Consider the following 16741-nt stretch of genomic DNA (forward strand, 5'->3'; position numbering starts at 1 on the left):
AGAAAAAATTTGGGTACCAAGAAAATTAGGAAGAAAAAATTTGATAGTAGAAGTATGCTTTATTGAACATAAAATAATAAATAAGAATTGAGTGTTATTCGCCTATATATTGCAATTTTAATCTGTTTTATTTTCATTGACCTGCAGAAGTTGTTAAAAATAATCACTCTGGCATCAACGGTATGGAACGTTCAAAAAAATTTCTACGGGGATGACGGCCGTTACGAAAAGAAAAATAAGAAGCCAGCTGTCGCGTCTTGTCTTAGTCCGGATCGATCCGTGAAGTAACAAGGAAAAGCTCTCATATACTCTTAAAATTTGGTTTGACAATGTTCCACCGGAACACTATGAAATGTATCACTGATCATTAATTCAGAATCCTCTATACATAAATCATTTTGTCAACATTACAACCAATAAAACCGTTACCTACTTATCAAATCATTTGTCATTTTCATAATATTTCTCACGCTATTGAAACAAAAAATAAAAGTATCTCACGGTCTTTGAATTGAAAAAAATGTTGCTAAATTTCAATTTTTATTGTGCCTGTGCGTGTCGGTTCGTATACCCAAGACGCACCCGAACTGAAAGTCGCAGATTTACCTCGGTTGGCCGTCTCAAAACTCACGAATTGCTTTGTGCAGTTGTAAGCTGCCAACGGCCTTCAGCGCATTGTAGAAACTATCCAAACATTCTCAAGTGTTGAAAAACAATATTGAAGCGATGAAAAAATCATCGCCTGTTTTAAATGGAAATCCCATCGATAACAAATGGAATCTGCAAATAAGAAATCATGATAAAAGCATTCAAATTATTTTAAATCTGAGATAAAAGAAATATTACGAAAGAAATAATGTAGAATATTTTAAATTGGTTGTTCCGCTGTTAACGGTTATAGGTCAGTGGCGATCGATGCACAGCGCATCTGCGAGCAATCAATGAAAGTTTCATTGATTTTATTCCGGGACCAACAGGTACAGGGGAAATGGCATGTCTTTCCGTTCTGCCAGCACAGATAACGACGTTGAATCGAACTGATAAGGTAGCCCACCATATTATCAACCCGTCGCTATCGAACTGTTATTTTTTTTTCTCTCCAATCCAAACGATACCGCTGCTTCTGGTGGCTTACGCAGTTCCACCCGCTGTCGCGACCGAGCAGCACGCTTTTTCTTCTCAGTGCGCGATATTGGAAGAGTGTTACAAAAAAGTAGCTACTGGAGAGTACAATTTTCCGAGTGATTCACGCAATAGGAATTTTAGCAGATTTATTCTTGCCGATAATTTCAGTATTGTGATGAGTGAAGCTGGTGCTCAGTCTTAGGATAATTTCTTGGGATATGTACCGGTTCAGCACCGTTTAGTAGAAGAAAATGGATCAAAACACAGAACTTGTAAGTGAGCGAAAGTAGTGTAAACAGATTACATGAATTTGGGACGGCTTTGGAAGTGATGAGAATGGACTTGATTATACGTTTCAATTTTGGACAGGTGCAATCCGCCGTTCAATTTCTGTCCCATAAATTGTAACTCGATGACGAAGACATAGTGCGCTTATCATACTTGTAGGTGGTGTCGTGTTTTTTGCGATAAGGGAAATGAATGACCGGTCGGTCGTCGGTGAGGTGTCCAATAAACGAAGGTTTTCCATGGTCAATTACTCATCCTGGTTCTGATCTATTCTCGTCCAGCAGGGTTCGGCATTATGGTTATGAAATCAATCAATATTGAAGTTGGGTTCATAGCGAAGTTTGCCAAAGATTAGAATCATCGTATCTAAATTCCTCACTTATCACTTTCAAGCGCTAGATTACGGTGGATTAGAAATTTGGTGGGTTTTCTGATTAAGCAAAGTGATTGAAGTAATTTTCTGGTGAATGTTGGTTAAGTTGGGAAGAGTTTAGTCGTTGTTTACTAAACAGGATTTTTTTTTGTTTTGGTTACTTTCAAAAACTCAAAATAACGGTTGAGTTTATGTTTTAAATTGAAGAAACATAACAAATTACTTCGGAAGCTTAAGACTGTGGACGATTGGGTTTAAAACATTAATCTAATAAGTAATTCGGTATTTATAATTCGAAGGTTATTCTTGGATGTGAAGTATTTGATATTGCTTTGGCCCCTTTTTGCCAATCAGCAGTGCCCTAGAAGACGCCGCTACCCATGGTCTTTTTTAACAATCGTTTACTTTGTAAAGTTGTCGAGTTTAAGCTGATAAAACTTGTCTTTGTGGCGCAGATAATTGGTGCAAAAAGCAAACTCACCGTATTATAATCCTTCATTTGAATTTATATTTTGGTGGATTTCGGTTTATATTTTGACGGCAAAAGTAGTAAAAAATTTTGGAGAACGAAATGCTCTTTTACACGTATTTGGCTTAGCAATCTAGGGACTTTCCACCTGTGGAGAAATATTTGAGATTTGAGGGCAATTTCCATAAGTGTAGCTCAGAAAAACTGTCCAATTACAAGTTGTATGGAACTACAGAGATATTTTTTTTTGTAAAAAATAAATGAGGGAAATAGATACTTCAAGAGCATTCAGTTTCGAGTTATTTTGAATTTGAAATTAGAAAATTTTAATTATTTTTTTGAAAATTCACCGTTTCCTTGAGGTTTCCCGGGACTTCCTGCAACGATCATAAAATCATAATGAAAAATTGGATAAATGATTCAGGAGCATATTACCAAGCACTTTATTTTGAGCATTATAGCCAAGAATCCTTTCATTGTGTGTATAGAAAAACTGTCTAAGAACAAGTTTTAGTGAACTAATAATGCTTTGTAATTAACAGAAAACTTTTATCTTGAAAAAAAAATTGCGAACATCAAAATTGAATTGAAAAAAAAAGAATTTGAAAATTGAAAACTCTCGCCAAACATGTGAAAAGGGCCCATGTGCCATATGTAATCAAGCTATAATTTAACATTTTTTGACGAATACAAGCTTAATCTGCCCATACAAATAAGATTTGTTGATTAAACAAAACTTCTTTTATCAACAAATCTTATTTGTAGGGATATATTACGCTTGTATTATACACAAAATGAGAAAATTTGGCTTGTTTACAAATGGCACATGGGCCCTTTTCACATGTTTGGCGAGAGCTGAAGTTTTTTGAAATATTTGGTAAAAAGTATGGGATGGAAGAAAGTGAGACAATTTTTTGTCGAAGGTTAGGTTTCGGGAGCACTGTTTCTCTTTCAATATTTAAGGAATTATCATATTTTAATGATATAATATGTTTCTTTTGGTAATTTCAAAACAATTTTTTTTTTGGTGATAAACTTTCTGATAACGTACTTTTATGAGTTAATCATTAATTATTCATAACTAGCTGAAAAATAAAGTCAAGTGTACAAATTTCGCTGGGCATTATCGAACATATGTCCGCATTCAAAATATATTCACGGTGTGAATATTCAAACGTATGTTGAGTTCGTTTGTATAGTAGCCCTGAAACGCTATAGCACTTTTACTTTTAAAGTGTAGTTCCGGTGTAGCTTGAAAGAAAAGAACGAAACTTTGCTTTCGAGCTACATCGGAACTACACTTTTTTTGTGCAGTACCGAAATCCACATTATATGAAGTCATAGAAACGCATCTGTTTACTTAACAACCGCCTTCACAACGACGCTAAATACAACAGCTACCGCACAGATCCTACAAACATAGTAATCTGATGGCGTTTTTCTTGCAACAAAAAAATGGGGAAACATGAAAATTGTTTGAATGATTTTTCATCTTTTTCGGTTGAATTTCGTTATTTTTATGGTATGATGACACAGAACAATACACAACAATCACAAAAAGAATCTTTCAAATCCATTGACTCTATCTCGAATCTCTTTCTTACGGACGACAAAGGGTTTTTATTTATCAACATTTTAAAGCTATTTTCGTTAGTGTGATTTTTTATAAATTATAAAAAATTAGGGTATAATAAATTTCATATGCAATCAAGTATCTAACTTTTTTATCTTTAAAGATAGAAAACAAATTCTTCTACAATATTGTAGCACGGTTAATTTAAAGCAACTTTGAAGAAAAATGTTTCTTTCTATCTCTAAAAATAACCGATTTAAATTAAAAAAATCATCTTTTTTCTGTGATTTTTAATTAAAATTTTTATATCAAAACTGTCTTTGTACGATTTCAAGAAGTTTTCAAGACAACAATATGCAGTTCTGACATCGTAAATATCTCAAGTCTACTCAAAGTTCATGTTCATTAAAATAAAATTTAATAAAAAAATGCCTTTCTCATTTGTTTATCGGTCTTTTGAGAAGCAAACATAGAAAATATCTCTTGGTTTCATTTCGAAGTACGATTTTTATTTAGAAATAGGTATTTTTTTGTACCTAGAGTATATGACAAAAAGTATAAAAATTCAATTTTTTTCGCATTTTAAACGACACAGATTCGATTCATCGTTATTTTTTCTCAAAACCTTTAATAATTATCTTTAATTTTAAATGAAAAGATCGAAAATCGATCAACTGGTTCAAAAGTTATGAATTGTTGAAAATAAAATATATCGATTATACTTTTTTATGATTACCCTATTTCGGAGCTAGTCGCCCTAACGACCCAACAAAAAAAAATTTGCTTATTTTCGTTGGAGATCAATCTCCGTAATTTTGAACACAATTGAAGTACTTTTGGCGACCAGTTCCGCAATAGGGTGCCCATCAGAAATGCCTTTTTTCGGTATGTTTTATATTATTACTTTTGAATCAGTAGATCGATTTCCGATCTTTTTAGTAAAAATACCGAGAAGCCAAATCTGTGTGATTTTGAATGCGAAAAACATCAAATTATTATAGCTTTTGTCATGTTTTACTCAGCATTTTTTTCTCTGTGTGGACTCACTGCGGCCAGAGACATTTGATCTATTGTAATATTGCCCAGATGTTTTCTGTACTCCGCACTTCATATTATTGGCAGTATCACTATTGAAGTGATTGATACTATACAATTATATCCGTGCTTGTGAGTGAGAGTTTTTTACCCTTTCGTTCCAAGCTTACTGCTCTACTATACCGAGCCTCTTTCTATCTTACCAATATCGCTAAATTACAATTCCCCAAAGTGAAATTACACATAACGTTCCTCTCTGGCCAGGTTAGTTCTAAGAGGCACTTATTATTTCAAGAGGAAGGAGTCTTCTCGAAACCTCGATCCTCGTGCCAACTACAATTCCCTAGAGAGGATAAATATTCCTTAGATCAGTTTTTTTATAAGAAGGAGTTATTTTGTCAAGAGGAAGGAGTCTTATCGAAACATCGTTCCTCCAGCCAAGACCGCACCATAATTACAATTCCCTGACGTTACTCAAACCAGTTATATTATAAGAGGGCCTTATTTTTGATAGGATACAAGTCAGCAGGGGTACTATAGAATTCAGCTTGAAAGAAGGGTATATGGTGGGGAGCCTGAGAATAAACCCATGCTAAAGTCCTTTGACAACCTAATGGCCTGATTCTACTAAGCATTGAACCCACGACCACCCGCTTACCAAGGCGGACTCTGTAACCTTCATGCTACGAAGCTTCCTACTAAGCATTTACTATATGAGTAAATAACTTATTAACAACAAAAATAACTTAATAAAAAAAATCCATATATAGAGTCAAATATGCCCTTCAAGTTGGGACCAAGAAATATTTTTTCATGTTTGTCCCCAAAAAAAACGATAAACGATTGGAAAGGCATATTTTTATGAAAAACATCAATAACTTTGAGTATAATTGAAATATTCACGAATTCACGAAAAAAAAAATCCATATATAGAGTCAAATGTACCCTTCAAGTTGGGACCAAGAAATATTGTTTTATGTTTGTCCCCCCAAAAAACGATAAACGATTGGAAAGGCATATTTTTACGAGAAACATCAATAACTTTGAGTTGAATTGGAATATTCACGAAGTCAGCAGCATTGTAAAATGTTTGCCTTAAAAAGACCTAGAAGTCGTTCGAAGGCAGTTTTGAATTTTGATATAAAAATCGAAATGAAAAAATAAGAACAAAACAGGTGTTTTTTCCATCTATATCGGTTATTTTCAAAGATAGAGAAAAACTTTTATCTACAAAGTTGCTTAGTATTAACGGGACTACAACATTATAGATTTTTTTTCTATAAACAATGATAAAAAAGTTAGATCCAAATTTTCCCCTAATTTCGGTTTCCGGACCATCGTGCGCTGATTAAAAAAAGATTATTAGATCGGTTACTTCAATCAGCGGTTTTGTTGATATGTATTCAAAATTGAATATATAGCATTCCAGTGAAAGAATTTAAATTGACTGCTCTTATTGGAAACATTAAAAATATTCCTTGAAAGATATTAATATATTATTTCATATAAGATGCAGTGATGGATATATTTCCTTTGTTCAAAAAACGTAGTGAAGTCATTTCAATAGGAGATGAAATTGTTTGCATAGATGTTTGTATGGGATAAAGATGTTATTTTGTGCTAAATAATATTTTTTTTATTCACGACTTTTGAAAAGGGCTTGTATAGAACAGGTACATACTGATGATTAAATATATTTTTGAAGCCAGAACGGTTTGTTTAATTTTTATTGTTTATGTGGGTAATATATCAAAAATAACAAAAATAACTAATTTTCTAACAGAAAGCACAATCGGGCTGCTTAAAAATCATGCTGAGTGAGTTTCTTTGGAATATTTTGGACACGAGAAACTTTACTGTTTGGATTATTTCTCGCTTCAACTTTCTTTCTCTTTCGCTGTCTATCTTTCTCTTTCACTCTTTTTCTTTCTTCTTTTTTCTTTTCCTCCTCTCTTTCCCTCTTTTTTTCTCTCTCTCTATTTTTCTCCCTTTTTCTGTCTCTCTCTCTAATTCTAGCTCTTTTTTTATAACTATTAACTTCTCAAAGGAAACTAAGTATCATAAACTACTTTGCATAGTTTATGATGATCTGTGTAGTGGGTCTTAACTGGTGTTAATAAATGCACCTTTCGTTTTTAATACCTTTCTATTAACATTTTGAAATAGATTTCAGAGCAAACTGCACGTTGAATTCAGATTTGCAAACGTTGAATTCAGATTTGCGAAGAATAAGAAACATTTACAGCTTCCGGGAGTAAAGCATGGTAACAAAATTTGACCCAACTGCGTGCAAATGTAACACAATTGGCGATCCAGATATGTTGAAGATTTTTGTTGATTTCTTGAAAGTTCGTAAAATTACACGAATGATTCAAGCTACATTTATACGGCAACAAAGGTTTTATCGAATCACTGTATAATTCTGAACTATAATTTGATGAAAGCAGGTTTGTAGGGGTTTGCTGCGATTCGTAGAGAATATTCGACGCTTATTCGTATATACAGTCCGCGAAATAAATATACCGTACATGTGAAAATTTTAAATATTTTCACTTTTGGAGTAAAACCATACAAAACATAATAGCATAAACAAACATAATAATACAACACATAATAAACATAATAAAATACAAGCACAGAAATTTATTTTATGCTATTCCAATTTCATTTTGCTATTTAATTTGAGCTTTTCGTAATCAATCCATACGAAATAGATAAACCGTACAATTCAATTTGACTTTTGTGAAGAAAAAAAAATTCTATTTGACTGCGTTTCCTCTACTACTCGTTCGTGAAACAAGCGGTAATATTTTGTACGTCCACCTCTGACTTTAACAACATCTGTCAAACGTCGGGGCATAGAAACAATCAATCATTGAAGAGAAGTAATATCGATATTGCCCATTCTTCTTGAATAGCAGTCTTCAATTGTCCAAGTGATTCATACTGACGTCCATGTGCATAAGCTCACTGTGACAAGATCCCCTAAAGATTCTCGATCGGGTTTAAATCGTGGCTTATAGCAGGCCATTTCAAAACAGTAATGTTTCGTGATGTTAGAGATGATGTTATAAGTTTTAGACAGTGGATCGCCGCGTTGTACTGCTGGAAAATCCAATTTTCACCCCACAAACTATCACCAAAATTGATCAAAACGTTGCCTAGCAGATCAACATGCTTCTCCGAATTCATTTTATCAGAAATAGAACGAATTGGTGTCTTTCCGAAATGTCCGAATGCGGCCCACACCTTAACTGAACCTTCCTGAAAGTTTCTGGAATGACGAGTTTCGTGTTCTCGGCGAATATCCCTCCAATACATTTGGCAACCAGCAGGACCATCTAGGTTAAACTTCTTCTCATCGGAGAAGATGACGGATTTCCACTCATCCTCCCAAAAAATATCCCGCAAACTCAAGTCTCGCAGTTCAGTGTCGGGGTAGAAGCTTCGGTGTTTTCAAACGTTGCTGGTATTGAATGTGAGTATTTTCTCTCAAAATCTGTAGTATTCTTCTCTTAGACACTGAAAGAGACATGTTCTGGAATTTGTGCTGATTCGTCCGAGGGTCCGTTATTCAAAAACAATGTTTAATAGACCACGAGTTGGTCTTTCCGAAGTTCAGTTTATTGTTCAGTATGACTGACCACGATACACGAAAGGCGAGATTTCGTAGTTGCAAAATGTATGTATTTTATCTTAGAGCGTTTAACCCTCTAGTGCCCAATGCCGCCATTTGGCGGGCTTCAGTCGAAGTTCCGAAAAGCTTTAATAAATATTTAAAAAGTGTTTATAATGGTTTATAATGTATTTATCGAAGTCCGTTTAAAAATTAATTTGGGCACTAGAAAGTTAATTGCGACTGACTCTATACCCTACTCCTATAACTTCCTTCTACTCCATAGCTGCTTAACGTAGCGCAAGGAGAGATCTATTGATCTCGTTAAAGAGACTGGTAAAGAAAGCGATAACGAGGAACGTTTCCTGTTCAGCCTAGCTTAGACTAGTCGTTTTTGTGATAGGAAGATTCTGGTATTCACATAGGGTAATGCGTTTAAATTTTGTACGTGTATACTAACTTAACATGTAACTTAAATCTAATGCCGTAACAAGACATTTGAGCCTTAATCTGACCTAAACTGAAGGTTTTTATCAACAGTCAGGCGAGATATTTGTCTCTTTTCTCGAAGTAGATGGACGCCCGGATCGTTTGTTGACACCATAGTTTCCAGGATTCTTGAGAAAATTTACTACTGTATCTTTATCACGGTTCAATTTCTGAGCTATTTTGCGAATATTTAGTCCACATTCTCTGAAAGCCGTGAATTTCGCTCGCTCTTCCAAAGATAGTGATTTTTCTCTCGGCATTTCCTGTAAAAAACGAACAGCGATACAGGAATTTACGAAAACTATTTCCCATAGATGAGAAAGATTAATTTTAAAGACTATCATTTATTCATTTTTTATCATTCATTTTTTCATTTATCATTTTTAAAGGCTATCATTATATACCATCCAAAAATACTTACTTTTATACTTTGTATGGGTTAAAGATGATTAAAGCACATGTACGGTATGTTTATTTCCTTCTACAAATTAAAATTGTTTCAATTCACCTTAAAATTCACCAAGTACAACATGTAAACAAACATTGCTATTGTTTGTTATTCGCGCAATGCACTACTGTACCGAACACCATAAAATGTTGATTGAAATAACCTTGTGCATTATTGTAATAATACATGATAGTTTTGTACGGTATAATTCTTTCTCGCACTGCAGAAAAAATAGAAAAAAGTAGTATTTTTAGTATAAAGGAAAAATAGAAAAAAAACAGAGTCTTACAACCGTTACCGACTATTCGAATGCCCATAGTGAAATCCAGAAGTAAATTTGAGCAGCAGATTTACTATTGAAAAATAAATTTAAACAAATTAAAATAAACTAGCCAGTGTTACTGTGTAAAGTATACAGAAAAGCTCATCAGGTTTGAAAAGAATCGGTGCAATAAAATTTTTTCAAAGCAATACTCCCAATTAAAATCTATCAGAATGGTCGTATAGACTTCACGGATCAACGGATACCATAATTACGCAATAACGGCTCGAGAGCGCAAGCATTGAACCTGTCGAATCACCTTTTCTTCCTCTGTTTCGAGAACAGTTTACACACAAGCGAACCACTGACCCATCCATCAATTGTAGCGGTCGAAATCACATCTTCAAGACCGCTGCGGCGCTGGCACCCAGCACCAGAAGGAAATGATCTTCAGTTTTCATTATGCTTTCTTATGGCGCTCAGTCAGCAATGTCAAACTCCGATACGCGTTTCGTACGAAACTGTGACCTCAATTAGCATGTTCATCATGCGAGTGAGACACATAACGATATGACTGTAACGACCTTACATGCATTTGGACGCAAATGTTCTGCATCATTTCGATGATGATAATCGAATGGAGATGATTCGCAACAGGTGTGTCAGCTCTCACACGCGTTGATCGATGAAGATCGAATTCGAAAGACCTCTCCGTGTTGGGGGGCAATCACTGTTCGGGCTAGAGTGGCTGATGCTATATTCGCTCTAAAGTAGTTATTCGCAAACAAACTTTTAACTTGATATACCTATAAATGGAGGTTCTAGTAATGAATTTCGCATACCTTTCATTGGTTATGTATAAACTTTGTCGAATATCATTTGATGTGAAAAAAAGATTATCATTTGCGACAGAACAGGTGCAACCACTCTATTCAATGTTCGGCGGTTTATCGCAATTATAGCTCAGTTTTGCCACATATCTAGATCATTAGTACGTAGACAACATGATGTAAGTAAGTGAAAAGATGCATTAAATTTGTTTCGTGAAATTGTCTCCGGTATTCTTTTCGTCTGTGTGATTAGTGAAATCGGATTTTCTGATGATTTTTCGCCGGTTTTTTTTAACAGAAGCTGAAGAATATATTCTTTTTGGTATTGAGATACGATGCTGGGTAATCAAACCAGTCGTCGTATGTTCGCATCACCGTTGAGAAAGAAAGTTAGATTCAGTAGAATCGTAGTGCTAAATTCGCAACAGTCCTGTACACTGACAGCTTTTATTGTAAACAAGGTAAACGAATAAAACAGTTCAATCGAAAAGTGAAAGAATATAAATTGTAAAATATGAAACACAACAGCAATTAACGTAATTGCGGAATTAAAACAAGCAAATCGAGAAAAAAAGTTAGCGTGTGTGTGCGTTTTCTAATGATAACTGTTCATTTTCCGCAGAGTTTGTTGTACGAATTTAACACAAATTACCTAAATTAGGCGAATTTTCAGTACCTATAGTTTAGAAACGGATTCTACATCCGTTTTCCGTTCACACTCACATGGAATTATATCCCAGACCATGACGATTCGTTCATTGTTGTTTTTATTGCATTTATTTTACTATTGTGATTTTTTTTTTCTTCATCTATAATTTATTTGACACGGCACAAACACAATTCGATGTTTAACGGCGCCAATTATATCTGGTAGCTTACTTTCTAAAGTATCTTAATAACTAAAAGCAAATTTTTTATCCTCGCTGCCGACTACGAGCTGAAACTAAATCTAACTTAAAGCTAGAATGTTTTGCATTAAAAGCACTGATTTGTTGTTTGATGGTTTTCCATCGCCATAGGTGAGTAGCATATTGAATATGTTCCGCTGCTGGGCCAAGATATTACGGACTGGCATATTGGGTTGTCTCCCTCGGGGCCTGAGAGTATCGTGCGGGTTTAGTTGCTGTTTCCGGATCCGGGGTCTTAACGTGTTCTTGTCGTTTGGTTGGATGTAGGCGGAAGGGAATAGGATTAAACTGGGGCGTGGATGGATTTCAGGAAAACGTATATAAAGGACAGGTAGGATAGGTCACGGCTCGCCAAGACATCACGAACAGGAACAGCCGGCTGCCTACCTTCGGCCTGCAGGGAAGCTATTAATTTAGACCTGGCGTCACGGTGTACAGGGCATGACCAAACAACGTGCTCTATGTCGTGATAACCTTCACCACAGGCACAGATACCACTCTCCCCGAGCCCAACACGACGGAGATGCGTGTCAAATCTATAGTGATTGGACATAAGCCGTGACATCACGCAAATGAAATCCCGACCTACATCCAACCCCTTGAACCACGGGTTCGTCGATACTTTGGGTATTATGGAATGTAACCACCTTCCCAATTCCCCTCTGGTCCAAGCATTTTGCCAAATGATGATCGTATTCTGACGTACAAGTGCGAAAAATTCATTAAAAGCAATTGGTCTTTCATAAATATCACCGTTTGTTGCGCCCACCTTAGCCAAAGAGTCCGCTTTCTCATTGCCCGGTATCGAGCAGTGAGAAGGGACCCACGCTAAGGTAATCTGAAACGATTTTTCGGATAAAGCACTCAGATGTTCCCGTATTTTCCCCAGAAAATACGGAGAGTGCTTAACATCTTTCATCGATCGGAGAGCCTCAATGGAACTGAGACTGTCCGTAAAGATGAAATAATGGTCCGTGGGCATTTTTTCGATAATCCCTAGGGTGTACTGAATTGCAGCTAATTCTGCGACGTAAACAGAAGCAGGATTATCGAGCTTATGGGAGACGGTTAAATTGTTATTGAAAATACCGAAGCCAGTGGACCCATCAAGAAGTGATCCGTCAGTGTAGAACATATTGTTGCAGTTGATGTTTCGATATTTATTGGAAAAAATTTTGGGGATCTGCTGCACGCGTAAATGATCCGGGATTCCACGAGTTTCTTCTATCATGGATGTATCAAAAAACATAGTAGAATCAGAAGTATTTGATAAGTCGACACGATTTGGAATATTCGAAGAAGGGTTAATATTGTGGAACATGTGATTGAAATACAATGTCATAAAACGGGTTTGAGAATTAAGTTCGATTAACCTTTCGAAATTTTCAATCACGGGACGGTTCAAGACCTCACATTTGATAAGAATACGAGAAGACAGGCTCCAGAAGCGGGTTTTCAATGGTAGTACTCCAGCTAAGACCTCCAAACTCATCGTATGGGTCGACTGCATGCAACCTAAGGCGATACGCAAACAACGATATCGTATTCGCTCCAGTTTGATCAAATGTGTGTTTGCTGCGGAGCGGAAGCAGAAACACCCGTATTCAATAACAGACAATATCGTTTTTTGGTAAAGCCTTATAAGGTCTCCTGGATGGGCTCCCCACCATTGTCCGGTTATTGTGCGAAGAAAATTCACTCTTTGTTGACATTTTTTCATCAGATACCTCTCGTGACAACCCCAGGTGCCTTTAGAGTCGAACCAGACACCAAGATATTTGTGTACCAAAACCTGAGAAATCGTTTTACCCATTAATTGTGTTTGAAGCTGAGCAGGTTCATGCCTCCTAGAAAAAACTACTATCTCAGTCTTCTCCGGAGAGAATTCGATACCTAGCTGTAAAGCCCAAGCAGACAAATTGTCCAAGGTATCTTGCAATGGTCCTTGCAAATCGGCAGCTTTGGCACCTGTAACAGAGATTACACTGTCGTCTGCAAGTTGTCTTATCGTGCATGAATTTGCCAGACATTCGTCGATGTCATTTACTAAAAGTTGTAAAGAAGGGGGCTTAAACATGAGCCCTGGGGAAGACCCATGTAGGTAATGCGAAAAGTTGCCAAATCGCCATGCGTAAAATGCATGTGCTTTTCGGACAACAAATTGTGCAAAAAATTGTTTAAAATTGGAGAAAATCCTTGCCGGTGAAGTTTACCCGAAAGAATGTCAATAGAAACGGAATCAAAAGCCCCCTTAATGTCCAAGAACGCAGACGCCATTTGTTCTTTGCGAGCATACGCCAGCTGAATATCTGTTGAAAGCAACGCAAGACAATCATTCGTCCCTTTGGCACGGCGGAAGCCAAATTGAGTTTCTGATAGTAGACCATTTGATTCGACCCAGTGGACGACGGAGTATCATTTTTTCCATCAATTTCCGGATACAGGATAGCATTGCAATCGGCCTATAAGAGTTGTGATCAGAAGCTGGTTTCCCTGGTTTTTGGATGGCGATCACCATCACTTGCCTCCAATCCTGCGGTACAATGTTTTGCTCCAGGAACTTATTGAACAAGTTCAACAAGCGCCTCTTGGCATTGCCGGGTAGATTCTTCAACAAGTTGAATTTGATTCTATCTAACCCAGGCGCGTTATTGTTACAGGATAGGAGGGCAACTGAAAATTCTGCCATCGTAAAAGGTGATTCTATCGCGTCGTGGCCCGGAGACGCATCGCGAACAATGTTTTGCTTAGGAACAGAGTCCGGACATACTTTCCTGGCAAAATCAAATATCCACCGACTTGAAGACTCCTCGCTTTCGTTGACCGTTACGCGATTCCGCATTCTTCGGGCTGTGTTCCAAAGAGTGCTCATCGATGTCTCCCTCGACGTCTCGTTCACGAACCGACGCCAATATCCGCGTTTCTTTGCTTTAGCCAAACTTTTAAGCTTGGTATCAAGCTCCGAATACCGTAAATAGTCGCCAGGTATACCTCCCTTCTGGAAGGCCAAAAACGCGTTGGATCTTTGCGTGTAAACATCGGAGCACTCTTGGTCCCACCACGGAGTGGGAGGCCGTTCTTTGATCGTTACGCCGGGATATTTCTTCGTTTGGGCTTGCAACGCGGCGTCGAGAATCAAGCCCGCGAGGAGGTTGTATTCTTCAAGTGGTGGATGATGTTGAATTGACTCGACCGCTTTTGAAATCATTTCCTCGTATAACTTCCAATCGACATTCCGTGTGAGGTCATACGGAATGTCAATTGGTCGCATGCGAGTTGACCCGTTATTAATTGAAATAAGAATAGGCAAATGGTCGCTACCGTGAGGATCGAGGATTACCTTCCATGTGCAATCCAACCGTAGCGACGTCGAACATAAGGATAGATCCAAAGCGCTTCGGCACGCTGGAGGTTTCGGGATACGTGTCATTTCACCGTTGTTTAAAATAGTCATGTCGAAGTCATCGCAAAGGTTATAGATTAAAAAGGAGCGGTTATCATTGTAAGAGGAACCCCAAGCCACGCCATGAGAGTTGAAGTCCCCCAAAATCAAACGTGGCGAGGGAAGAAGTTCTATTAAATCAAAGAGCAGCCGTTGCCCAACCTGTGCTCTGGGAGGAATATATATTGAGGCAATACAAAGCTCTTTACCATGTATTGTCATTTGACATGCGACAACTTCGATACCTGGAATCGAGGGGAGGTTAATACGATAGAAAGAATAGCACTTTTTAATCCCTAAAAGTACTCCTCCATGTGGGGTGTCTCGATCAAGGCGAATAATATTAAAATCATGGAAGTTGAGATCAATATTTGAAGTAAGCCAAGTTTCACAAAGGGAAAATGCATCGCATTTGTTTTTATTTATCAAAACTTTAAACGAATCAATTTTTGGTAAAATACTTCTACAATTCCACTGTAAGACAGAGATAGAATCCTTCATATACGCAGTTGAATTAGGCATCGAAGGATACAATCGCTGCAAGGAGGGGCCATTGGGCAGTCAACTGCTTCAAAAATGATCTAACTGTTGGGAGGAATGCTGTAAGAAAAATTTCAATTGGATCGGGTACATTGAAAGTTTCAAAAATCCAGTCCACAATGTCAGAAAATTTCACTAATCCAGAGTTTGTTTCATCAACTGGGAGTGCAAAAGGAACAACTGGGGTTTTTGATGTTCCTGGCAGTGCTGGGAACTCCTTCTGAGACTTTAAATTTGCAAGCCTAGGAGGAGTTTGCTTCGGTTTTTCCGCAGCACTGTTTGGTTTGTTTGTAACTTTCATTTCACTTTGAGAAATCTTAGGACCTTTTTATGGAAAGTTTAGGAGAGGAAATATTTTCCTCTTTCTAGACTCCCCAGGATTGGCGTAAGATGTTCCCGCTGATGAATCGTCAGAATCGGTTTCATCAGAGGACAACAGATCAAAAGGGTTTGATGTAATGGGAGAAGTGGTAACGGTCTTCTTCAGCATCTCAGCGTAAGAACGCTTCGAACGCTCTTTGAGAGACCTCTTTATTTTATCCCTGCGCTGCATGTACACCGCACATGTCGAGAGCTCATGCTGACTCTCCCCACAGTGAATGCATTTTTCAGCATTTTTACTGCAGGAATCATCCGCATGATTCTCCCCACACTTGCCACAACGTGCCTTATTGCAGCAGTAGGCGGCGGTGTGGCCTAACTGCTTACAATTCAGGCAGTTCATTACTAACCTGACTAACCCGGTGGATCGAGACGTGGCTTGGTAGTGCTGACCCGGCGAACGTAACTCGAAACGAGTCTGACGGAGTGTATACTGTTTTGCCACCGATGATCGATGCTGACCGCAGTTGCTTGCAGTCGAGCACCTTTACATCGGGACATGTGTTGTAATTAAAGCACCCTTTGGCATTTTGCAATATACACTCGACGGACAGACTCGAATCGGTTATGACACCGTCGATCTCCACGTCTCGTGCGGGTATGTAAACGCGATACTCGCGTGTGAAGAGCTCAGAGCAAGCTATATCGTTGGCCTCTTTCTGGTTACTGACCACGACACGGAGCTTGTTAGGCCGGACCCTGGAAATTTCGGTCACGCCTTTGTACTCCTCCGTCAGGTCTTTAGAAATCTGCAAGATGTTCAACTGTTTCGATTTCGGTCCCGCCTTTGGCCGAAAATAGACAGTATAGCTGCCCTGGGCTCCGACTGGGTAAAGCCTGGGGCGAGGGGGGACTCAAGAATGAACAGGGGAGGGGGTAACAGAAGGGTCAGGGTCAGAGGGGTTCGGGGAAGGTGGCGCGGGAGGCGAGGGATCTACATCCATCCCGCTAAGTCTAGCGCA

At 37.8% G+C, this 16741-nt stretch overlaps 1 protein-coding gene across 2 annotated transcripts in view; it reads left to right on the forward strand.

Annotated features, from left to right (window-relative positions):
* Positions 1–1151: 1151 nt before the first annotated feature.
* Positions 1152–16741, forward strand: part of LOC129731346 (unconventional myosin-VIIa-like) — a 49227-nt gene continuing 33637 nt past the window's right edge. For both annotated transcript variants that reach the window (XM_055691245.1, XM_055691246.1), the window contains exon 1: positions 1152–1397. In XM_055691245.1, the coding sequence (XP_055547220.1) occupies positions 1377–1397 (21 nt within the window). In that variant the 5' untranslated portion in view covers positions 1152–1376. The remainder of the gene's footprint in view (positions 1398–16741) is intronic.

Source organism: Wyeomyia smithii, chromosome 3, assembly GCF_029784165.1.
Source record: "Wyeomyia smithii strain HCP4-BCI-WySm-NY-G18 chromosome 3, ASM2978416v1, whole genome shotgun sequence".
Taxonomy (NCBI): Eukaryota; Metazoa; Arthropoda; class Insecta; order Diptera; family Culicidae; genus Wyeomyia; species Wyeomyia smithii.